The sequence below is a fragment of the Malania oleifera genome, chromosome 4 (genome assembly GCF_029873635.1).
Source record: "Malania oleifera isolate guangnan ecotype guangnan chromosome 4, ASM2987363v1, whole genome shotgun sequence".
NCBI lineage: Eukaryota > Viridiplantae > Streptophyta > Magnoliopsida > Santalales > Ximeniaceae > Malania > Malania oleifera.
In genome coordinates this window covers 111,719,879-111,745,292 of record NC_080420.1, presented here as the reverse complement: position 1 = coordinate 111,745,292, position 25,414 = coordinate 111,719,879, and the positions used below count along the sequence as shown (strand labels likewise).

General features: G+C 37.0%; 1 protein-coding gene across 2 annotated transcripts; it reads right to left on the bottom strand.

The window, feature by feature from the left end:
• Window positions 1-2,089: 2,089 nt before the first annotated feature.
• LOC131153999 ((-)-germacrene D synthase-like) lies at window positions 2,090-10,398 on the bottom strand. 2 transcript variants are annotated; one of them, XM_058106451.1, is made up of 7 exons: window positions 10,170-10,398; window positions 9,443-9,731; window positions 8,809-9,193; window positions 3,651-3,869; window positions 3,422-3,560; window positions 2,824-3,072; window positions 2,090-2,673 (listed from the first exon to the last, which is right to left on the bottom strand). In XM_058106451.1, exons 1-7 carry the CDS (start codon window positions 10,311-10,313, stop codon window positions 2,380-2,382), a joined length of 1,719 nt encoding a protein of 572 aa, XP_057962434.1. In that variant the 5' UTR covers window positions 10,314-10,398; the 3' UTR covers window positions 2,090-2,379. The 2 variants fall into 2 exon arrangements, with proteins under 2 accessions (XP_057962434.1, XP_057962435.1); XM_058106452.1 differs by lacking the exon at window positions 3,651-3,869.
• Window positions 10,399-25,414: the final 15,016 nt, after the last annotated feature.

Sequence of the window (25,414 nt, the reverse complement as noted above, 5' to 3'; positions counted from 1 at the left end):
AATGTATATGGTAGTATGAAAGTTCATTTTGCTCATTTGTTTTTATCTTAAATGAACTTTCTATGATTTGCATAAATATAGCTCCAATTGTTATGAATGTCTTTACTATGTTTTATATGCATATAGTAAGGGGGAGCAAGCTTTAATTTATTTAACAATATGCATAATTTAAGGGGAAGCTTCAAAATATACCCTATATAGAATACTAATGGTTTGTCATCATCAAAACAGGGGAGAATGTTAGTTATAGAGGTTACGTGAGCTTAATTGTCTTGTTTTGATTATAACAACTCATTAGTGATTTTAGGTAAACTTATCATTACATATCAAGCCATGGTTAATTAGTATTAATATAAATGCAAAGATTAAGCAGATTCTTAATAGATTAGACATCCTTAAAAAAGGAGAGAATGTTAGTCTTGTTGGTTACACTATCATGATTTTTATATGTTTTGATAATATTAACCTATTTGTTGTTCCTAATTCATTTCATCTTTAAAGATTAGTACAAGTTCAAGGGACAAATACTTAAAGTATTGGTCAAAAGGCAAATATTGGACCGAGTTAACGATCGAAGTAGGAAAGATCAAAAGGTCACGTATTCGGATGGACCCAAGCACAACCAAAGGAAGCTTAGGTGTAGAATCTTTGTAATGAGTGTGTGTTTGAGGTAGTACATGTTGTAACTCTTACAGTTCTGTTTCTTACACAATTTATGAGCAAGAGTTGAGCAAATGCATGCATATTAGGACACTTGAGTTTATATGGATTTAACCTAAAGTCACAAACTCAACTTTCATGGTTTTCAAAGTTAAACTTAAGTGTTTGTCAAATGAATCCTTAACTCAAAATATGTTTTCAAATGGACAAGTTTTCAAAATTTTAGTTTTATAAACACATTCGTACTTAGTCCCAATTGTGTCAAAACGAGCTTTATATCCTAAGCACTCGAGAAAATCAATTATATTTTCATAAAGGACATACTAAGCATATAAGATATCGAAACAAATTTTCAAATGTGTTTTTATTAACAAGATATCTTATACTAAAGGGAAAACTCATTTGGACAAGTATTAAACTCTATTAGACTTAATATATTTCATATACTTTTGTCTAAGAATGTTTCAAGTGTTTAAAAAGCTTTTTGGTTGGGTTTAAAACCTAAGTTATGCATCTATCAAATTTTCTGAACACCCTTCGTTATTTAGGGCATAACTTTTACTAGAAGAGTCCAAAAAACACGATCTTGGTGTCCTTGGAAAGTTAAGAAAAAAATCCCACAAATTTTATGTTGATGACTTTTTCTGATTCATGGGTCTAGTCGACCAGAGCAGGGGACTAGTCGACTAGTAATAGCCAGTAGCTAAAACGTATCTTTCTACTAGTGACTAGTTGACCAGTGTAGGGGACTGGTCGACCAATCGGATGATTGGTTGACCACTGAGGGTGACTAGTCGACCAGTAGTCTCGTGAACAATGCAATAACTGCTAGAAACGGTTAATTTTGTTTGGGAATTGTTCCCAACGATGCAATAACGGCTAGTTGGGTGTTTTGGTTATAAATACAAGTTCATAGACTTATTTAGTATGGTTCTTAATCATTTTAGTGAAATATATCTTTGAATACCAAAATCTAAGTACTTATCACTTTGCATCTTTGTTATTCATTCACAAGTGCGCAATCTCTCTTGCTCACTTAACTAAAATCGATTCATTTAATTAAACATGCATTGAATCACTGAAATTACTTCATGATAAAACACCCAAAAAAATTTATTAAAATAAATCATTAAATATAAAAAATGAAAGGCTCAATCGTATCTTGACATCCTTAATCGTATCTTGACATGTAAAATTTTAAACATTAAAATTAAAAGTATATATTAGGTTCAAATTTCAAGATATTGTTTGGGAGCATATATTTATAACTTTAAATTTAGATTTATGTGAATTGATGATATTCAATAAAATTTTGTGTTGCATTTTATTTAAATCCATATGAGTTCAAATTCAAAGTTTGAAATGGGAATTCCTAAATACTGGATAAGAATAAGTAAAGAGACATGTGAGAGATCGATTCTCAGTTGTTGTACAATTCAAACTAGATAGATCTTTAACAAATTTCATTGCAAATGTAAAGGACATATCATAGATTTTTTAAGTGGTTTGGCGTTGATCGCTAAGGAACACAACTAGACCATTAGCATGCATGGAAGAAAGAAGAAAATAGAAAAAGCAAATAAGCCCTCACTTGGGCATTATTCTTGTCCTCTGATCATACATTTGTAGGTATTTAAAGACAGAGAGATTGAAAATACAAGCTGGCTTACATGGGTATGGGATTGATGAAGAAAGACTCGATCTAAAACACAAACTTGCTTATATAGGTACGGGATGGATGAACAACGACTCGATATAATCTTTGAGAACTCTTTTAGCATTTGTGTATCCATCATCGTACCTGTAAATAACATCAATGGATCGGGAAAGATTTAGGATTCGAGCAATGAAAGGCCTTGGAACAGCTGTTGCCCTGAGACATTCCTCATTGGCATCCTTCCATGCATTTGAAATCCTCTTTTGAAACTCAACTTTTACCTCTTCTTCAGAGACCCCATATTGCTTCATGTAGCACTCAATGGCAGAGGCAACATGGCCTCTCTCTTGCTCAAACTACATAATAGTGTGTATTCATCAAAAGTTAAGAGGATATGTTTTGTAAACGCGTTGAAGATAAATGCATGTAAGGTAAAACTTAATGTTGTTTGTATGATCAAAGCTGAAATTGTAATTTTGAAAAATAAGATGGGAAAGCTGACTCACGTGGTGGCTGACAATGTCATCCATGAGGCGGCAAATGATCTTTGAAGCTGTGACGATTTTAGGCTTGGTGTTGATCCAATGAAAAATAGCTTTTGTGGCAAGCTCCCCCATGCCGATAAATGACGCTGTTATGAGCATGTGATAAGCTGTTGTGGTTAGGGCATTGCCCATGTACTCCTCAAATGTTGGCACATACTTCTCGTTCATCCACTTGGCCTCTAAATAGTATCCTCTGGCCACCTCCTTAAACTGCTTGTTCATATTATCTCCATTTACCATTTGCACAAAGACTTTTATTTTTTAAAAAATTAATTTTATATATTTGCTTACTGTATATTATATTCTATTTTTTATTTTTCTCGATAACAAAAAAATAAAAGGTAAATTCTTTTCAATTTTTTTTTCTTTTGTCGAATCTGAGTTCGAAGGAGGACTTCAAGGTTTGGTTTGACTTAGAGGTTTTGTGATGAAAGGAAAGAAAATAACAAATAAATCAACCTTTTCCGTATATTTTTTTTCTCCAATATTACTATCAAAAATAATAATTTAATCAAACATAATTAAAAATTAAGACAAATCAAAAGAATGTAAACCATACTGCTTCAATGGTGTGGTGGACATTGTAGGATCTTTCTTCTTTGGCCATCTCTTCCTCAAATTCTTTGTACAGATTAAGAAAATCCCTGTAACTGACCTTCATGTAATCTGGCAGCCCATCAATGGCGCCAACATCCCACCTAATGAAAATTAATCATTACTCAATTCAACCATATAAATAAATAGATACCCACTTAATGAAGAGAAAAGAAAAGAAATATGGTGGGTACCTCTGAATGGCATGTGTGTAAAGTTGGAGTTCATCAATGGTGCCATAAGCATCATAGGTATCATCCAAAATGGAGGCGAAGGCAATAGCTTTGGTCAAGATGAGTCGGGCAAGGGAGAAATGAGGCTCGTAATATGCACCAACTGCCCAAAAGTAGCATTCCACCACTCTGTTCCTTGCATAGGGTAGCTTCTTTGAAAATTTCAAATCTTCCCACCACCTGCAGCTACCCACACCCCGTATTAGGCTTTGTTTATCTTGAAGTAATGTAGTTTTCTTTATAATATTCTTTTCAGGAGGAGCAGTTTTTTCACATGACATTTTCAAATTCACCCATCCGTCATAGAAATTTGTACATGTTAGTGTTTGGATCTATTGAAGTGGCATGAGTCCCTCAATATATACCAATGCATAATCTTCACTTGTGTAAGATGTTAGCGTAGGGGATTCAGTATTGAAATTCCAAAACTAATAAGTAATGAAATAAGAAATGAGAAACAATGTCAGCTGTAGACACCCCAATTTTAACCAGGCCTTTCCGAGGAGACCTCATGTCAAAACCTTCCCACACGGTTGTGGACCCCACACATTCTTGTAGGTCCCACACTGGTTGTGGACCCCACACATCCTTGTAGGTCCTACACTGGTTGTGGAACCCACACATCCTTGTAGGTCCCACACTGCTTGTGGACCCCACACTGCTTGTGGACCCCACACATCCTTGTAGGTCCCACACTGCTTGAGGACCCCACACATCCTTGTAGGTCTCACACTGCTTGTGGACTACACACATCCTTGTAGGTCCTACACTGCTTGTGGACCCCACATATCTTCATTGGGCCCCACATGTGTTGTGAGCCCCACATCTCTTGGTACACTAGCTCAGATTCCTACATCCGATGCACGTTACCCCCTAGTACGCTAGCTCGGATTTCTACATCCGATGCACGTTACCCCCTGGTACGCTAGCTCGGATTCCTACATCCGATGCACGTTATTCCATCTGGTACGCTAGTTCGGATTCCTACATCCGATGCACGTTACTCCCTGGTACGCTAGCTCAGATTCCTACATCCGATGCACGTTACCCCCTTTAGTACGCTAGCTCGGGTTCCTACATCCGGTGCACGTTACCCGCTCTGGTACACTAGCTCGGATTCCTACATCCGATGCACGTTACCTCCTTTGGCATGCTTGTGCCTGCTGGCTTGGGTTCCTATAACCCTTAAATGGCTCGTGGACCCCACATTGCTTGTGAGCCCCACATATCTCCATTTGGCCCCACACGGTTAGTGGGACCCACTTCTCCTGGTACGCTAGCTCAGATTCCTACATCCGATGCACGTTACCCCTTGGTATGCTAGCTCGGATTCCTACATCCGATGCACGTTACCCCTTGGTACGCTAGCTCGGATTCCTACATCCGATGCACGTTACCCCATCTGGTACGCTAGCTCGGATTCCTACATCCGATGCACGTTACTCCCTGGTACACTAGCTCGGATTCTTACATCTGATGCACGTTACCCCCTTTGGTACGCTAGCTCGGGTTCCTACATCCGGTGCACATTACCCGCTCTGGTACGCTAGCTCGGATTCCTACATCCGATGCACGTTACCTCCTTTGGCATGCTTGTGCCTGCTGGCTCGGGTTCCTATAACCCTTAAATGGCTAGTGGACCCCACATTGCTTGTGGGCCCCATATATCTCGTGGACCCACGTGGCTTGTGGGCCCCACATATCTTCATTGGGCCCCACATGTTTGGTGGGTCCCACCTCTCTTGGTACGCTAGCTCGGATTCCTACATCCGATGCACGTTACCCCCTTTGGTACACTAGTTCGGATCCACATATCCGGTGCCTTGCTAGCTCGAGTTCCTATAACCCTCAAATGGCTTGTGGACTCCACATGGCGCGTGGGCCCCACACATCTCCCATGGGCTCCGCACAACTTCTAGAACCCTCATATTATTATTATTATTATTATTATTATTATTATTATTATTATTATTATTATTATTATTATTATTATTATTATTAATTTTAATTTGTCAAAAGCAAGCATACTTTGTCCCCATATCATCACTCACCACATGTCATGTTTCCTCCCTTTATCATTCTTCCCATACTATATTCCCTTTATCATTCTTCATCACATACTTTGTCCCCATATCATCACTCAACACATGTCATGTTTCCTATCTTTATCATTCTTCCCATACTATATTCCCTTCATCATTCTTCATCCCATACTTTGTCCCTCCATTATCACTCACCACATGTCATGTTTCCTCCCTTTATCATTCTTCCCATACTATATTCCCCTCATCATTCTTCATCACATACTTTGTTCCCCCCATCATCACTCACCACATGTCATGTTATCTCCTTTTATCATTCTTCCCATACTATATTCCCCTCATCATTCTTCATCCCATACTTTGTTCCCCCCATCATCACTCACCACATGTCATGTTTCCTCCCTTTATCATTCTTCTCATACTATATTCCCCTCATCATTTTTCATCCCATACTTTGTTCCCCCCATCATCACTCACCACATGTTATGTTATCTCCTTGTACCATTCTTCCTATGCTAATTTCCCTTCATCATTCTTCCTATGCTAATTTCCCTTCATCATTCTTCCCCCCATACTTGGTTCCCCCCATCATCACTCCCTTATGTCTTCTTTCCTATGCTTGCCCCAAGCTAAGCCTATAAATAGCCCTCTCATTCCAAGCACAAAGGGGGGGGGGGGAGAGCTCTTAGTGGTGGTAAGGAGAAGATTTCAAATATTGAAGTTTTCTATCATGAGTTTGTGAAGCTAGTTTTTTTTTAGTAAAGATCAAGAGGTCGACTGATCCCGTTTCCTATCGGTGCTGAGTCACCCCATTTGAAGAAGGCACCCCGTAGTGCCTCAAATCAGACCTCAAGAACAACTCTCAGGAAGACGTTGTAGAGCGGCCCTAGTAGACTCATCAATAGGAAAAGAAGACCGGAGTAGAAGAAAACGAAAGAAGATCAAGTGATCGATTGATCCCTTTTCCTACCGGTGCCGGGTCACTCCATTTGAAGAAGGTACTCCCTAGTGCCTCGAGTCGGAGCTCAAGAACAACCCTCGGGAAGGCGCTGTAGACTAACCCCTGTGGATTCACAGACAGGAGAAGAAGACCGGAGGAGAAAAAGACGATAGGTAAAACCAATGAACTTTCTCTTCCTATGTTACATCTCCGCCCCCCTTTCCCGAACCGACCTCTGCTGGTTTATTTGATTCTATTTCATTTCTTATTTTATTTTAAATGACTTCTTTTTAATTCATAAAAAATAAAAAAAGAAATTTCATAAAAGACACAAAAATTCAAAAAAAAATTGTCAAAGAAAATTCAAAAATTTTTAGGGCTTTGAAACTTATTTACATTTGAAAATTTTTGAAGAAAATCCAAGAAAGTTTCCAACATGTTTGGTAAAGGTTAGATCTGTTTCTTTACATTCAAAATTTTCAAAAATACATTCTAAAGTCATGTCTTTAAAACTATGACTTTCATGATTGTTGTCTAAAATTCTGTTGTATTCGGAAGAACATTGGAAAACCCCGAAAAATCAAAAGTCTCGACCAAGACCTTAAACTGGTTTTCCTCTAAACTGGTCAACGTTTGACCGGCTCACCATTCCCGAACTGGTTCACCCCGGTTTTCTCCATTTCGCTTGCATATTATTGTTGTATCCATAAAATTCACAAAAATCATGATATTTTCAAAAATTCCAAAAATATTTTCACATTTTGATTTCAACTGATTTCATTTGTGTTATTTTGAAAGTTCAGGAAAAATCACAAAAATCATTTTCACACTTAGGAAAAATCACAAAAATATCTTTTTAGGCACAAGAAAAAAATCATTCCAATCCTGAACAAATTTCAAAAACCTCCCAAAATAGTATTTTTGATACTTTTAAAAAAAACCTATAGATTTCAAAATCCCCAAGTGCGTATTTTGTATCCTATTTTTGATTTTCCTTCCCGATGATTGTGATCAAGAGCATTGGCTCTTTGGGGTATTGGATTGCCCCGGTTATGAGGGAATAGTTATATAGTATTTTCATTTTTTTGACTTTTGAAAGGGAGTAATCTTTAAAGACTTATTACATTTATTTCGGGATAACTCTTTATTAATCTAGTACCGTTCGTAAGAACGGGCGTGTAGGGGATGCTAATACCTTCCCCTTGCGTAACCATACTCCCGAGCCCGACTTTGGTGACGCAGACCGATTCTATCCCTAACGGGGTAGCAATCAAGTGTTCTAACCACACTTCAAAAGGTTAGTGGCGACTCCACCACACTTCATTTCCACGAAAATTTACATTTTCAAAATACACATTCATTTTTCCCAGTTTGCAAGCCGAACTCATTTTTTAACTAGAGATTGGTTCTCTGGGCTGGGTCCGGGACGTCGCGACATCATCTACGAAAAAAAATATTTTTTATCATGTTCTCTGAAAGGTATACTTCGGATGGATAGGTTGGGTCTCACTTCTATTTGTCGTTAGTACAACTCTCAAGTTTTTGTTTAGTGGATTTTGATTTGTTTTTTTTTGTAATTTTATCTAGGCATGTTTAGATTTGTTTCTTGTTAGCTTTGTTTGGTTTTGTTGTCCTCGCTTAGTTGGTTGTTAGTGTTGTTTTTGGGAGGATTTCAATTTCATTATCTATAATCTCCCTTTTGCTTGTCTTGTAACCACGGTATTCCTCTGCCAAAAGTGAGGGCATATCAATAAATAAAAGGAGGTTCCGCCCTCTTTTATTTAAAAAAAAAAAATTTCGTCCTTTCTTATTTATTTATTTTTAGTGAGAAAAAAAATAAGGGACAAAGTTGCTAATCCATACTACTTTAACGGGTCCAAACACTAATATGATACCTAACTATGATTGACAAGTTGCAAATCTTATGTGAGTACCCTCTTTTGAGCATTGAGCGAGCGACTCCCACTTCTTTTAACATCATGCTTATCATGAGTGGAATCTACTGATTATGTGTGTCATATAAAAGCGGTTGGTGCAAGACATCATCAAAGGGCAATTCCTTTATAATTTGCACCAGAGTAAGAACATAAAAGTTTCTAACTCTAATTATTGGGACTCTCTCTCTTTGGGAACTTACTTGGAGATGTGACATAGTTCTTCTTGGTGCTGTAGCTGCAACAAGTTGAAATCCAGCACCGCAAATTTCAACAATGTTTCATTCCTAGACTCATCTTGTCGGTAGAGAGAGATGAAGTGGGAGGCCTCCAGCCTTTGGATAGTCTTGTGTAGCGGCCGTTCTAGTGCATGCTTCACTTGTTTTTCCAGCTGAGGTTGTCCTGCTAGTACTCCACTCTTCACGCACTCCTCCAAGTGACCACTTGCGAAACCCACAGCTTCCTCCAGAATGTCTTCTCCTTGTATCCGCAAATGCGCAGCTTCATACAAGCTCAACATTCCTCTCACGTCCTTCCTTACTTCTTCCTTGAACTTCCCATCACTGCCCTTGAATTTCTTGAACACATCTGAAAATTTTAGAAGTACCATTAGTGACTGCATGTGTGTTCTTGTTTTGATTTCTTATTTGTAGATAATATAGGATGAATACATAAAACACAACACACACACACACACACATAGAGAGAGAGAGAGAGAGAGAGAGAGAGAGAGAGAGAGAGAGAGAGAGAGAGGAGAGAGAGAGAGAGAGAGAGAGAGAGAGAGAGAGAGAGAGAGAGAGAGAGAGAGAGAGAGAGATTAATGAGGAGACTACTTACTTGAAGACAAGTTAAAACCATTCTGCCTAAGCACACGAAAGAGTAGTGAAGTGTTGTACAAGTCATCGCCATTAAAATTAAAATGGTCAGCAGCAGTAGTAGTAGTGCAGGCAGCAAAAATGAGTTGAAGCTGGTCCTCAATCTCTTTCTCAAAGTGGTAGGACACTCCTAGGCGCTGGAGTGAGTTGATCAACTTCACTTTGTCTACCCTGTTGGCCTCACTCCCCATCACCATTCTCCTCACTTCATTTTTCAACCCTTCTATCTGCCTTACATACCATTCCCGTTTCTGCAAAATTAAATTAAAGTAGCTGCTTCACATGCATCAAACTACACACACACACACATATATGTACATATATATATATATATATATGTATATGTATATGACTATGTATATTCATGCATGTCCAAGATATATATAGACAACATTCATCATTATTATTAAAATTAGCTAACCTTTTAAGCTAGAAATATTATATTTTGAAAAATCCGGACACATAAGCTACGTGACTCCTACTAACTTACCTAAGATGATTTCAAACTAAATAGATCGAACCTTATACATAGATTAATTTAGAGTTCAGTTTCGAATCATAAACATTACTCGTGGTGATTTTTATGCTATAACAATGATTAAGTTATTAACCACGAGTACTAAAAACTAGTCACAAAAGGGGCAAAAAACCGAAGCGAAAAATATAGACTTGAATCTGTTGATGTTTACCGAGTTATCGGGAGAGAAAGAGATGAACCGAGAGGCCCACACGGAGGGGGGAGGAAAATCAGCCAGCGGACGAACTACAGCGCTCCCAGCTGGTTGCTGGGAGTAGTTCATCACTGCGAGAGATGGTTGTTGCTTTATCTCCATTTTAGGGATAAGCAGTAAGTAAATAAAACGCAAGCTAGCTATACGATGCTAAGACCTTATGGGATTGCTTATTGTTTTTTATTCAAAAGTTCATCAGCCTGTAGGGCTATTTATAGGGAACATTTCCCATACAGCTGAACAAAAATAATAACCACGTGCAACCAAAAAAAATTCACGTGATGCATGAAATTATTATTTAATATAATCTTCACAATGATTCCATCCTATCATCCTTATGCATGTTCTATATTTGAGATTTTATAAATTTTTGGAATAGAAAGAAAAGATGGGTGATATCACGTTGTGTGGGTGTTTTTAATTATGTGAACTAGAAAAAAAACACTAATTTGTCAAATTTCCAAAGCAAAAGTGAATTAGCACAAATTTAAAGTTCACTACTGGACTCTAAGACAAGAGTGATTAACCTTTGAGATAACAACATTAATATTCCCAAAATAGCAATTGTCAATGAAGGTATATGAGATTTTTGGTCTCACGAAAGGTCTATAAAAAACAGGTTCATTATCGTCATTTTTATTTCCTTTCAGTTTCATACAAAGTTACAGATCTTGTGCATTGTGCATGTTCGATGACTTAAGTCTTCAGTTCGATTTCTTTGAGCATAACATTGATGATACATTGAACATCGATTTACTCCCACACATGGACCCTCTTAATGGAAAAACATTAATTTACCTTCAAAAGTGTTGGTTGTCTTGAATTGTGTATCTTTGGAAGCATTTTGCATCACACAAGATTTGATAGGGCTGACATCTTGGTTGGCTCCGCATTTAATTTGAATGTAAGACAAGATTTGGCGGGCCCTGTGTTTGGATGTGAGACAAGACATGATGGGCCCTATATTTAGATGTGAGACATGACATGGTGGGCCTCATGTTTGGATGCGAGACAAGACATAGTGGGCCCCACATGTAGATGTGAAACTCACTCTGTAGACACAACATTTTGTAAACCCACATGCCTAAGAGGTAAGTACCCAAATGCTCTTTCTCTTATCTTAACTGTTGCTCTAGGTGCGCGTCTAGAAGGGGGGTGAATAGACGTCTTTCACAGTTTTCACGGATATAAAAAATTTTCTACAATCACAAAATTAACTTGGCAAGAGCAAGAATATTATATCATAATTTATATTCAAAGCAGATAACTAAAAGCAAGCAAAATGAAAGAGAAAAAATAAAAGAAACTTAACATGGCGATGTTAACATGGTTCAGCACCAAGCCTACGTCCACGCCTTGAGACCATCTCAAGGATTCCCCAAATCAACTAAGCAACCCTCCTTCACAGGTGGAGAAGCGTTTACAATTCAGCTGCTCACAAAGAGCTACAATAAGGTGCTCACCTAGAGTCACCTTACAAAGGCTCACAAAGAACACTTCAATCCAATAAACTTGAAATAATGAGATACAATAGCAAGAAGCCCCTTCAGAGTAGATACACAATCACCTCATACTATTCTCTCTTTGCAAATAATGTGAGACTAAGAGTAAAGAGCAAGAGAGTTTAATGATTACGCGCTTAAACTGCGTAATTAAGTGTTTAAATTCATGAATTGGGGCTTATATTTTTAATTAAATACCTAATTACTCTCAATACTTTAAAGTCGTGTCCTATTTATAATATTTGGGTTTTAGTGAGCAATTTATGAATTTTTGGCTTTTTTTTATAGCAGAAAAATTATCCGTAGCTAAAACCGGCATCAGTTCGTAATTTGAGCATAACTTTTCTGCCAAAGTTTTGAATGAGTTGATTTGAAGTTTTGAAGAAAGATGAAAAGATTATCTACAACTTCCTTGTTTAGAGTTTCAAGAGAAACGGGCTCTAAGAGGGTCAAGATTGGCCTCAGAAATAAAAGGAAGAAGAAAGAAGGAAAAAGAAATATATATAGATATATATATATATATATATATATATATATATATATATATATATAAAGCTTTGATGTGACCCGGCTATGCAGCCGGGCTGGGTCCTCTTAGTCGGGTTTTCTTGGGCTCACTAGGCACAGGGCACTCTCTCCCCTTCCCTTTATATTTTTCTCTTCCCCAGCTGCTGCAACCCAGCTCCTGCACAGCCCCTCCTTCTCCTTCTCCTTCTCCTTCTCGTTCTCCTCTTCCCTCTCCTTCTCCTTCCTCTCCTTCTCCTTCTCCTTCTCCTTCTCTTTCTTTCTTCTCCCCTCTCTCCTCCCTTTCCTACAACCCTAGCACCCTCTCTTGTCCCTTACTCTCTCACTCTTCCTTCCTTTCCTCTTCTCTCTCAGTCTTTCCTTCTCTCCCTTTCCTTTTCTCACGCACAAGCTCCCTCTCTCACTCTCCTCTCTTCCCCTTCCCTTCTCCTTTCCTCTCTCTCTTCCTCCTTGCTGTGGCTAGTCTTTCATCCCTGCACAACTAGCCATGCATCAAAGCTCCCTGTAGCTTCTACAACAAATTTATTTACTAAACCGCAAAGCTACTGCTGCTTCTCTAGAACAATTGAAGCTCCTCTCTCTTGCTGTTGTGCCATCCTTTAGCCCCCACGGCTGCTCTAGCTTGCTAAACTCCAGCCCCTCCATAGTTGCTGGAAGGCCAACACGAGGTCTTGCTGGTGCTACTCTATCTTCACGACTGCTCCTGCCAACCACTCAAAGTCCTGCACCAGCCACGACCAGCTGTTGTGCTGCTACATATTAAGACAACCAGCTAGCCACACATCGAGTCCAGCCACTGCTCACGACCTTCTCTCTCTCTCTCTCTCTCTCTCTGTTCCTCTTTTTCTTTCTTTCTCTTTTCTTTAGTTTTAGTTTGTTCTTAGATTATTAACTGAATACTTGTCATCTTTTATTTATTAGTAGAATTTAATTAAAATTAAATTTTTTTTTTATCTTGTTTTGGTATTTTTAATAAAGTCAATCTCTTTTGCCTTTTCTCCATATTTATTTAGTGTTCGGTTGAGTGTTATGTTTAGTCTCGGTTTGATCTCTTAAATAAAAAAAAAAATACTTTCTTCTTAGGATCTAGATTGGTTATCTTGTTAAAAGTTGAATATTTGTGAGTTTAATTTCATTTAAGTTCAGTTTAATTGGAATCCATTTTTTTTTTGTTTCATTATTGTTTAGTGGTTAAACTTTTAATTTTGAGTCTGAGTTCTTGATTGCGCTAAAAATCTGGTGTTTATTGAAGTTGTATTCGAATGAGTTTATTTTAGTTGTGTGTTTAATTTACATATTAAAGTTATCATTTTTAATTCAACGCGTGTTTCAATTCTTGTTCGGTTGTTATCATAGATTTTTTGTTTCTCGTTATTTAATTCAATGCATGCTAGGATTAGGGTTTACTTTGCATGTTTGTTTAATTTGTCAAAAGAAATCTCAAACAATCCTGAAAACTCTGAATCTGAACTGAGTTCAGTAACTTTTCACTTTCAATTGGAAATACATAAAATTTGAGATTAAACTGCATTCCCTGAGGAGACGATCTGGCCTTTGGACTGAATATTACACGACAGAACTCCTATACTTGGGATAGCTTCCGAACTGCTTATTTTTCGAGTGAGTCAAATTTTTGGTGCCGTTGTAGAGGAATGTCGGTCTTAGTCTCAAATTAGAATTTTTCCCATCATTTTAATTATTCTCATGAAAAAAAATAAAAAAAAGGAAGAAAAAAAAAGAAAAACAAAAGAATTGAGCTTTTAAAAAAATGATGGCTGCACTTGCACCATGCACACTTATGGATTTTTTGCAGCTTCAATACACCACTGCACCATCTTATACCACTTTACATAATGAAGAACTTAATTTCATGATATAGCGCGGGAGGAAGTCGTTACTACCTCAGTTCTATGGGACGGAATCTGAGTGCCTTTATTGGCACCTGACAAAGTTTGAGTTGACTTGGAATATTTTTTTCTCTCGTGTTAGAACTGATGAATCTATTAGAATGCGTTTATTTCTTGTCTCTTTAAATGATTGGGCGCAGATGTGGTTTAATTCCTTGAGACCCCACTCTATCTCTAATTGGGTTGATGTGGAGCATGAATTTCTGCATAGGTTTTGTCCATCACAGAGAACTCAATTTTTGCAGGAACAGATCATTCAATTTGTGCAGTAGGGTGATGAGACTTTTCGGGCTTGTTGGGAGAGATTTAAGGATCTGCTAAATACTTGTCCACATCATAGGTTTGAATCATGGAGGTTAGTTAATTGTTTCTATATGACCCTTACTCCTAATTGCAAGTCCTTTGTCCAGACCATGTGCAATGGAGAAATCTTCGGCGAGGAACCGGATCAAGTACTATCATTCTTTGATTACCTAGCTAAAAGTGTCCCACAATGGAATACACGATACAATCAGGCACCCATGACATTACAACCTATCAGCACAATCAGTGGTAGAGATACATATGAGCCAACATATTATCCAGACACTCTTCCGCCTCCGTATCAACCACAAAAGATCCCTCAAAGCTGTGCATCGTTAGGATTTCAATCTAATGCAGCACCTGCTCCACCGGGAATGTCTCTTGAGGATGCGTTCCAGCAGTTCATGCAGATTCAAATCCTAACTAACAATCAGTATACTCAGGCCATAAATGAATTGCGGGACACCGCTAATGTGATAAGCACACAGTTGGATAACTTAGAAAAAGAGGAATTCCTAGTGGAACCTCATCCTAGTCCTCGAGAATACCAGCAGCAACAACGACAAATACATAATGTTTCTCTTGAGATAGTGGAAACCGCCATTACTTTGAGAAGCGGGGAAGACGTTTCCTAACCTGAGATGCTCATTGCCAGACAACCAGTTGTCCCGACACCTAAAGTTACGGCTGAAATAGATGAAGTCAAAGAAAAACCAGAGGAAGCAGGCATAGAAGTGAAATGGTCAGTTAATGAAGAGGCTAATACTAATAAGGAGTACCAACCTATGGTACCTTATCCTCAAAGCTTGGCAGTCGTAGAACCGTCACTCCCAACTAGAATAAGTGTCAAGGAATCCAATGCTGAAGCAAATCCTCACAGTGGAAAGATGATTGGTACACTCGATAAAGAGGGTGAGCAGAATGGTGAATGTTTAACTTTCAAGGAACCAGGTAAAACTTTTAATACTAATACTTCTGAAGAACTAAAGGTAACTATTCCAACAACTTTTTCTCAAAAACTAGTTCGTTAAGAAGTAAATTTCCTGAAAAATATGTTGAATAAAGATCCTTTCTTGTTAAAACAAGAAAGTCAATATGCACACCTAGTGTTAGGTATTTTGAAGAGTATTAATTCATTTGAGGCTGATTTTCATACAGGTATGAAGACTGATTCATTGTAGTGGCTCAAATTTAGGGACCCGCTAGTTCAATTTATAGACCTACACCCACTAGACGAAATTCCTCCAAAGCCTCCGCCAGACAACTGTGATGTTTTTATTTCCCTTCTTTTCATTTTGTTTTACCTTATTTTATTTTTAGTTAATTTTTAGGTACATTTTCTTATAATTTAGTTTTTCTTTTCCATTACTTCTCCACCCAGGTATGCCTTACTCTCCTGTGCATAGTTTTTCTATTTCCCCTATGCTTTCACATTGAGGACAATGTTCCACTTTAGTTTGGGGGGGGGGGGGGGTTGAGCATTTGCATGTGACACTGTGCATGTATACTTGCTGAGTTTTATATTAATTTGAAAAAAAAAACAAGAAAGAAAGAAAGAGCATTGAGGATAAACGATTATGTCATGATTAACACTGACATATACCCTTCACATACTTGCATATAACCTAAGAATTACACACTTGAGTCATTTATGTGTAGTTTCTCTTTATATGACTTTGTAACTCTATGAAAAATTGATTGGTAGTACACTTGGGTTAATCTGGCTATATAATCTCTTGTATTTATACAACATTTCATAAGACTAAATAAACACATTCACGTGATTCATTGCACTTAGGGTTCCTTGTGAGCACTAAGAGAACACCCATAGCGACTATGACACCTTATGAGATATCCTTGAACTATTTATCGTCATTTTGAGTGTTAACATCAAATCAGAGTTCATTAAACTCGATTCTCTTTTCTTCTAGACGATTCTTTGTACACTAGTCTCTGTTTTGATTTGCTAGCCTAGAGGTGACATCTAGTAGGGAGATATAAACCTAGGTCTTGTAGCCTACTCAAGATGTGAAGGCTGAGTCATCCCAAGAAATAGACTTAGTTTATGGACTACTGTTCGAGCTTAATTCCCATTGATGGTATGAAAAAAATAAAAGAAGTGTAATTATTGTCCTAATTAACCAAGAAAAGACAGAAAATGAAGAATGAACAAAAGAAAGAATAAGAAATAGAAATGCACATAAAATGAAATGCTAATGTCTGCTCCACAGAAATACCACAAAAAGTCAGGGACATGACATATGTTCTCCAAGTATGAAGACTTTTTAACCATTTAATGCCTCAGATGTATTCACGTCAAGTTTGTGAATAAGTTGATCTAGGGTGGTCTTGCTTGGACATGACGAGTAGGTGAGAAGATGTTAGGGTGAAGGACCCGACACCTCATAGACAGGCTAGATCCTTCTCAAACTAGTCCACTCCATATACTTAGCGTTTGTTCATTGCAATATGTGGGATGTTTGATCGCGACACTCCTCTTCACATATGACGAGTAAACCCATTCCTTTTGAGTGTTTTTTAGGGTATACCAGTTAGGCCAAGTCAAAATGACCGTTCTGTAGGTGTCCATTGGTATACTAGGTGTAATGAGTCACACATATCACACACTCCTCAAGATTTCACCTATTTATACTCGAACTTATATGACCGCATTAACTCTGAATTGTACTCTGGTTAACTTCATGTGAGTATACTATTCTTAATTGCTATATAATGATGAAACTTGCACGAGTGACGTGCTTCGAGGTTGTGTGCATTGAATATGAACAAACTTGTGTGAAATTCAGTTATATTCCTATATGTGAAACGGTATGATTGTGTTGCATGGACATTAATTTTATATTTTCTGGAGTTAGTAATTATGGATACTGCCCTGAAATTCATTCATGTTATTTGCTAGAGACTAAAAAAACATTAGTTAAGGGGTGTGATTACGCGCTTAAACTGTGTAATTAAGTGTTTTAATTCATGCATTGAAGTTTATATTTTTAATTAAATACCTAATTACTCTTAATATTTTAACATTGTGTCCTATTTATAATATTTGGGTTTTAGTGAGAAAATTTATGAATTTTTGGCTTTTTATCATAGAAAAATTATAGGGAGCTAAAATCAGCATTAGTTCATAATTCACGCAAAACTTTTCCGTCCGAGCTCCGATCAAGTTGATTCAAAATTTTGGAGAAAGATTAGAAGATTATATACAACTTCCGTGTTTTAATCTTTGAGAGAAACGAGCTTCAGGATGGTCAAGATTGGCCTCAGAAATAAAAAGGAAGAAGAAAGAAGGAAAAAGAAAAAGAATATATATATATATATATATATAGCTTTGATGTGACCTGGCCATGCAGCCGGGTCGGGTCCTCCTAGTCGAATCTTCTTGGGCTCTCTAGGTGTTGGCCATTCTCTCCCGCTCCCCTTATATTTTTCTCTTCCCCAGTTGTTGCAACCCAGCCCCCGCACAACCCCTCCTTCTCCTTCTCCTCCTCCCTCTCCTTCTGCTTCTCTTTCTTCCTTCTCGCCTTTCTCCTCTCTTTCCTGTAACCTCGACAACCTCTCTTCTCCCCTACTCTCCACTCTCCCTTCCTTTCCTCTTCTCTCTCGACCCTTCCTTCTCTCCCTTTCCCTTTCTCACGCACAGGCTCCCTCTCTCACTCTCCTATCTTCCCTTTTCCTTCTCCTTTCCTCTCTCTCTTCCTCCTTACCGTGGCTAGTCTTCCATCCCTGCACAGCCAGCCAACCAAGCAACTTGTAGCATCTACATCAAATCCATCAGTTGAGCCCCGAAGCTATTGCTGCTTCTCCAGAACAACCGAAGCTCCTCTCTCCTGCTGTTGTGCCATTCTTTAGCCCCCATGGCTGCTCTAGTTTGCTGAACACCAGCCACTCCATAGGTGCTGGAAGGCCAAGTCGAGGTTCTGCTGGTGCTACTCTATGTTCATGATTGCTCCTGCTAGCTACCCAAAGTCCTGCACCAGCCATGGCCAGCTGTTGTGCTGCTACACACCAAGACAACCAACCAGCCACACACTAAGTCTAGCCACTACTCACGGCCTTCTCTCACTCTCTTTCTCTTTCTCTTTCTCTCTCTCTCTCTCTCTCCTCTCTCTCTCTCTCTCTCTCCTCTCTCTCTCTCTCTCTCTCTCTCTCTTCTTCTTCTTTTTCTTTCTTTCTCTTTTCTTTAGTTTTAGTTTGTTCTTAGATTATTAACTCAAATTTGTCATTTTTATTTGTTAGTAGAATTTAATTAAAATTTTAATTTTGTTTCTTTTATCTTCTTTTGGTATTTTTAATAAAGTCAATCTCTTTTTCCTTTTCTCTGTATTTATTTAGTGTTCGGTTGAGTGTTATGTTTAGTCTCGGTTTGATCTCTTAAATAAAAAATATATATTTTCTTCTTAGGATCTAGATTGGTTATCTTGTTAAAAGTTGAATCTTTGTGAGTTTGATTTCATTTAAGTTCAGTTTAATTGGAATCCATTTTTCTTGTTTAATTATTGTTTAGTGGTTAAAGTTTGAATTTTGAGTTTGAGTTCTTGATTGCACTAAAAATCTGGTGTTTATTGAAGTTGTATTCAAATGAGTTTATTTTAGTTGTGTCTTTAATTTACGTATTAAAGTTATCATTTTTAATTCAACGCGTGTTTCAATTCTTGTTCGGTTGTTAACATAGGTTTTCTATTTCTCGATATTTAATTCAGTGCATGTTAGAATTAGGGTTTAGCTTGCATGTTCGTTTAATTTGTCAAAAGAAATCTAAAAAAATACTGAAAACCCTGAATTTGAACTAAGTTCAGTAACTTTTCACTTTTGATTGGAAATACATAAAATTTGAGATTAAACCGCATTCCCTAAGGAAACGATCACTACAAAAAAACTGATTTTTAGTGACGAAAGTATTAGTGACGAATTCAATTTCGTCACTAAAAGTTGGTATTAGTGACGGTTCTTAAAAACCATCACTAATAGTCTAAGCATTAGTGACGGTTTTAGTAGCCGTCACTAATACAACATTATTAGTGACGATTTTAAAACCGTCGCTCATACTTTCGTCACGAAAAACAGCGCGGTAAACAATTTCCGTGGGAAAATTTTTTCGGAAAAATATTAGCGACGATTCCAGGGTATTCGTGATGGTTTCAAAACCGTCACTACTAGTGTTTTTATTTAAAAAGTTATAAAAAATAAATAGCTAAGGGTAATAGTAACGGTTTGGAATAACCGTCACTAATAAGGGGTACTAGTGACGGTTTTGAAACCGTCACTACTAGTTTTTTTAATTTAAAAAATTTTTACAAAGAAATAGTTAAGGGTATTAGTGACGGTTTGGGAGAACTGTCACTAATAAGGGGGTATTAGTGACGGTTTTGAAACTGTCACTACTAGTTTTTTAGTTAAATATTTTTTAAAAAAAATAGTTAAAGGTATTAGTGACGGTTTAGGATAACCGTCACTAATAAGTGGGTATTAGTGACGGTTTATATACCGTCACTACTAGTTTTTTTGTTTAAAAAATTTTAAAAAAGAAATAGTTAAGGGTATTAGTGATAGTTTGAGAGAACCGTCACTAATAAGGGGGTATTAGTGATAGTTTTCAAACCGTCACTACTAGTTTTTTATTAAAAAATTTTAAAAAAGAAATAGTTAAGGGTATTAGTGACGGTTTGGGAGAACCGTCACTAATAAAGGGGTATTAGTGATGGTTTTAAAACCGTCACTATTAGTGGTTTTATTTAACACAAAAAAACCCTAAAGGCCCCTAACCAGCGCAGCGATTCTTACCCTTTCCTCATCTCTGACCTCTCAGCTCTCGCTCTCTCAAATCTCAATCCTCTCCTCTCCTGAGTCGCTTCTCCTATCCTCTGGTGCGTTGCTACATGTCGGACCTGCCGGTGCTGCGAGCCAGCGAAGTGCGAATGATCCCCAGCTCGAGTCATCATCTCCTCCAGGCTCCACCAACCACAGCCACAGGCATCAGTCATCCCCAGCTCCACAGGCGACTTGACTCCACACCTCCAGCCTCCAGCTACTCCACGGTAAGATTAAGCTCCCTCTATTTAGGTTTAAATTGCTCTTGGACTATAGTTTTCTATGATTTGTGATTAGGATTCTGCATACTGAATCGACATTCTTTTTCCCAAAATGAATGCAGGTTTATGCCTTAAGATTTAGTTGTTGAAAAAAGAAATGTGGTTAAGATTTACAATTTTTTTTTTTCACTGAAGTACATACTATGTTAAGGTTATGCACACATTCGCAACAAATGAAAAAATACAAAAGAAAATAATAAAAGCATAACAATTTCCTAATTTGTGTCTTGTTCTGTACTTTGGGTGTTGAACTCAGCTCTTCAAGGGTAAAAATATAATTGAACTCAGCTCTTCACCTGATCAAGGGTTTCTTTGAGGTCTCCCATCTCCAATAACATATTTATTTATTTCATATTTTGCTTTCATGCCTTCACAAATACATAAACTTATGTGTATATATATGTATGTATTTGATGTTAACACTAGCACATAACATAGTCAAACTTTAATAATTCAGGTATGAGATAAGCCTCGAGTCTAAACATTGGTTACACAATTTAACTTTGAACATTTAATCGATAAGTAATGAAATATAATTTAACTTTCTATCTTTGATCATTCTTAATGCACTATTTATTCTCAATACTAATACAAAAAAGATGAACATTTGATTATTAATTAGTTTATTCACATATATAAATAATTCTTAGACATGAAACTTCATAGTTACCTTGTTATTTAGTGTATTTAATTCAACTATAGAAACTTTATATTATTTTGGTGGATTATTTGTATTGTTTCTATTGTACGTTTTCCTTTTAAATTATTAGTATCCTACCCTCCTTAGCTTAAACCACATCTTTAAGTCCCACTTGTTGCAATTCTATTTCCTCACAAAAAAAAATTCCATAATGCAATCCAAGCATTACACAAGTAAAACATGTTTGATTCCATAACGCACATTCCCTTACTATGGGACTACCATGATTTAAATCTTGTTTGGAACTTGAAAAAAATATCATAAAAGTTTTGAAAATGAAGCAAGAAAATTGAATAAATCTATTGACTTCATGTTTCAAAGCTTGGAATTCAATTTTGAACTTGTGTAAATTTAGATAAACAGAAATATAAAATTATACTAAGTTCTTTCTAAATTTATTCAAATTCAAATTCAAAGTTTGAAGTCCACTCGAGGCACAACTTGAAATAGTCTAATGATTTGTGAGGGGTGCATTAGTGTAGATGAAACTTGAGAGGATGCCCAATAATTGCAATTGGGTTTATATTTTTTTAGCTATTTTTTATTAGTTGATGAAAAGCAAAGATTGTTTTTAGTTGACGATTAAGTGTTATGAGTTTGTAAGGGATAGGCATATTAAGGAGGCATCAGGACAAATTGAGTTTTAATTTTGTTCAGTTTATGAGGAGCCTTATTTTATAGTTGAGGATGGCTGCTAGGTGGTTCCTAGCTTTAGAAATTACTTCTAGTAAATCATGTATATATTTATAGATTTTTAGTTGTCTATTCCACTAATTTTTCTAATAATATTTCACAAAACTTTTCGGTGGTAAATTAACATTTTAATAGAAAAAAAAAAAACTCACTTTGTAAAGGACATTCACCCAATATTTGGGAGTATCATCTCTAGTTATTGAAAATTTGAACAAAATATAATACAAACTTACACTGATTTTCGTCTAAATCCACATAAAATCCGAATTCAAATCCAAAATCTGAAATTTATGCTCCCCAAACACCCCCTAACTCCCAAACACAACCTAAAAATTAAAATATGTTCTTCCCAACACAACCACACTATCTAGAATAAGTTAGAACCAATAAGATTTCAAGCAGGAAAGAATCTCTCCTTGTGCTTGTTTCAAGTAAGAGAATCAAGACCAATGTTTCAAGATTTTTCTTGATTGATATATGCAATTGATTTATCCTACAAAAAACAGTACATTTGTTGGGCAGATTTTTGCAGTGATGATGTGAACAATTTGTTTGCATTTGCTAGTTTGTCTTGGAGGTGGCAACTGGTGTGGAGGTTAAGGGTATACCCATTTTTTGTGCTGAAGAATGATGAAAAGCTAGCTTGCTGGTTGACAAGGTGGTGGGGGCTAATCTGAATTAGATAAAGAAAAGGATTGATTGTTTTGTGCAGTCCATTTGTGTATGTGCAGCCTAGGCTAGTTTGGATTTTAAAGCTACTGATGAGTTTGTGCAATTTGGAGTTTCTGATGGTGGTAATCCTGCATCTGCTAGTGACTGTGGATGAGGATGATGAATTGGTGATTGAGGCTTCTGTGTGAGCTGCTTTGAAATATCTAATTGATCTTCCATTGCCCAATTAATGCAAATTGTTCCTTCTGAATTTGAGAATAGGGCATTTCACTTGTAAGGGTCAATGTTTGTTTAACTCAAGATGCGAGATTCACCAAGTGATGAAGCCAACTTCCCTACAATTTAGATAGCAACGACAACGCAGCCCTACCAATCATCCATGAGGTCCATCAGGTTGTAAGGTTTTGCCTCGTATGATCATCAGATATGCATCTACAAAGGGAAATACTTGCTGCTCATCATGAGCCAATGATGATCATCAGTTGACATGGCGAGCAGAGATAGGTAGGTCCTATTTGAGCACAGCCTATACTATACACGCTATGAGTTTCTTGGTTGCAAGACAAGTGTGTATGGTCAATCAAATGTCTTGAGGCAGAGATAGGCAGCTCTGTTTTTCTCATTGAACTTGAGATGTGTAGTAGGAAATAGCCCATTCTTCTCCCCAAATCCCTTATGAACCCATTTCCAAGAGCATGAAATTCCCATGTCCATATCAAAGCACTTGTAATTATAAGGAAAAATATTGTCCTTTTTGGTCACTAATTAATTGACGCAGAGGTCGGAGAACTTCTATACTAAATGTAACCTTGCAACTCCAGCAAGTCATGGAAATGACTAATCCATCTTGCAGTTTTGCAGGCAAGGCCTCCAAAAGAAGAACTAGAAAAGTCACAATCACCTAATTACATTACCTCTTTGCAGACTAGCAAATTTCCTTGGTGTGTCAAGTTGGAAGTTTTAACTAAGACAAAATGCAAAGATACTTAACCATGAGTCATTTCGCTTCAAACTAGCTGCACTAATTACATCCCTAGTTCCATGATTCAACATTACAAAAGAAAAGGTTTTGAAGAACCAATACCTGAAAAACTAACAAAAAATTTATGAACAAAATTTTGAGGTGAAAAAGTGAGTATTAATGGGAAAGCATGAAGATTGAGATTTGACATCTAGAGAGCTAGCAAGAATCCAGAGGAAACTCTGGTCCAATTAGTCATGGTACTTGTTAGTTGTCCCTTGTGTTAGCTCTATATCTTTAAAACAGTGTTTGGAGCAGTTTCGAGGAAGACAAAGCCGCTACAGACTTGAATTGTAACCACAACAGCAACCTCATTAGCATATTGGAAGGATAAATTGGCATTAAATATATATAATACAGACACTAAGTAACATGATTTTGTAATGCTTTAGAATAACATTTTTTTCTCTGGTTTCTTAGTTTGTATACTTCCTTTGTCTAGCCAAAAAAATGAAAGAAGCACAAAAAATATTATCAACAATCAGCAACAATTAATTACTCGGGTGCTAAGTCAAAAGGAATTGAACTCCAAAGGCAAAGAGGATTCAATTTTCCACCTTTTCTTGCTTGTACTTTGCACGTATAGCATTCAGAGGGCAGCCATTGGTGTTCATCTGCAAATCTTGTAATGCAAAAGTCATAGTCCCTTACTATGGGACTACCATGATTTAGAGGAAGGCCTAAAATCCCACATCAATAGTTGAGAAAATAAACTTACAAGGCTGGGATTCGCTCCACAAATAAGTTACATTTTAAGAGCAGAACTGGAAGACCCTATTCAGCCAAAATTATGTGCATGTGAAGTTATTTTGAAATTGAATTCCAATCTTCTGAGTTTAAGCCCATGAAAAATATCATACACTAATCAATGATGTCAAAATGGATCATAAACTATTATATAAGAATGTTTAAACGAATTTTAAAATGTTGAATGCATCACATTATCTTCAAACATTATATACTTTTTCATTTTTTCCCCAAATTCTGCACCCAAGTCTCACATATTGTGGACTGCAAGTCCTACATTGATCATTAATAATTTGCATATTCTTGCAACTTGAAACCAACTTCTCAAGGCAGTAAACTAGCTTGGTTCTCTAGCCGTTGTTAAGAAATTACTAGTCCCAAAAAATCAATAAGCATTATAGTCCCACAAGCAAAAATCATTGGGCTGCATATATTCTGTGCGCTGAAAAAGTTAAAATCTGCTTCAAAACTTCAGCGAGATCACATAAGACTGGGATAAAGCTACATATCAAAAACATTTTCCAAAGTTCTAAACACCTACAAACACTAATGGTTGTACAGAGATCTGGGTCGGCTAGCCAAAAAACCCTTCTAGGCACAACAGGACCATAAGAACACTGATGGAGAAAAAACAATCACCAGCTCTCTTTGCAATGCATATCATTACCATTGCCATACACAGCATTTAGTGACCCATTGGAGGTTCTATTAGCATGTCCATTTCTGTGGGCTTTCACCACTGATTGTCCCTTACAAAAACCATTTCTCTTTACAACTACCTTGCTTACATGGCCATGACCAATCTTTTGTAGGACTGCATCAAACTACCCACAACCTGCTGCTATAAGTCTTGCGAACATGAAATTGAATTTAAATTAGGATAAAATTAATCAGAAAATTAATCTACACACAAGTGGGGAAGTTTCAAACTACATTTGTATTCTCCTTTTTGACTTTGTTTTTCTTACAAAAGAAATTATAACTAGGGTGAAGACAAGTTCCCTGAGATGGCAAGTGATTCTG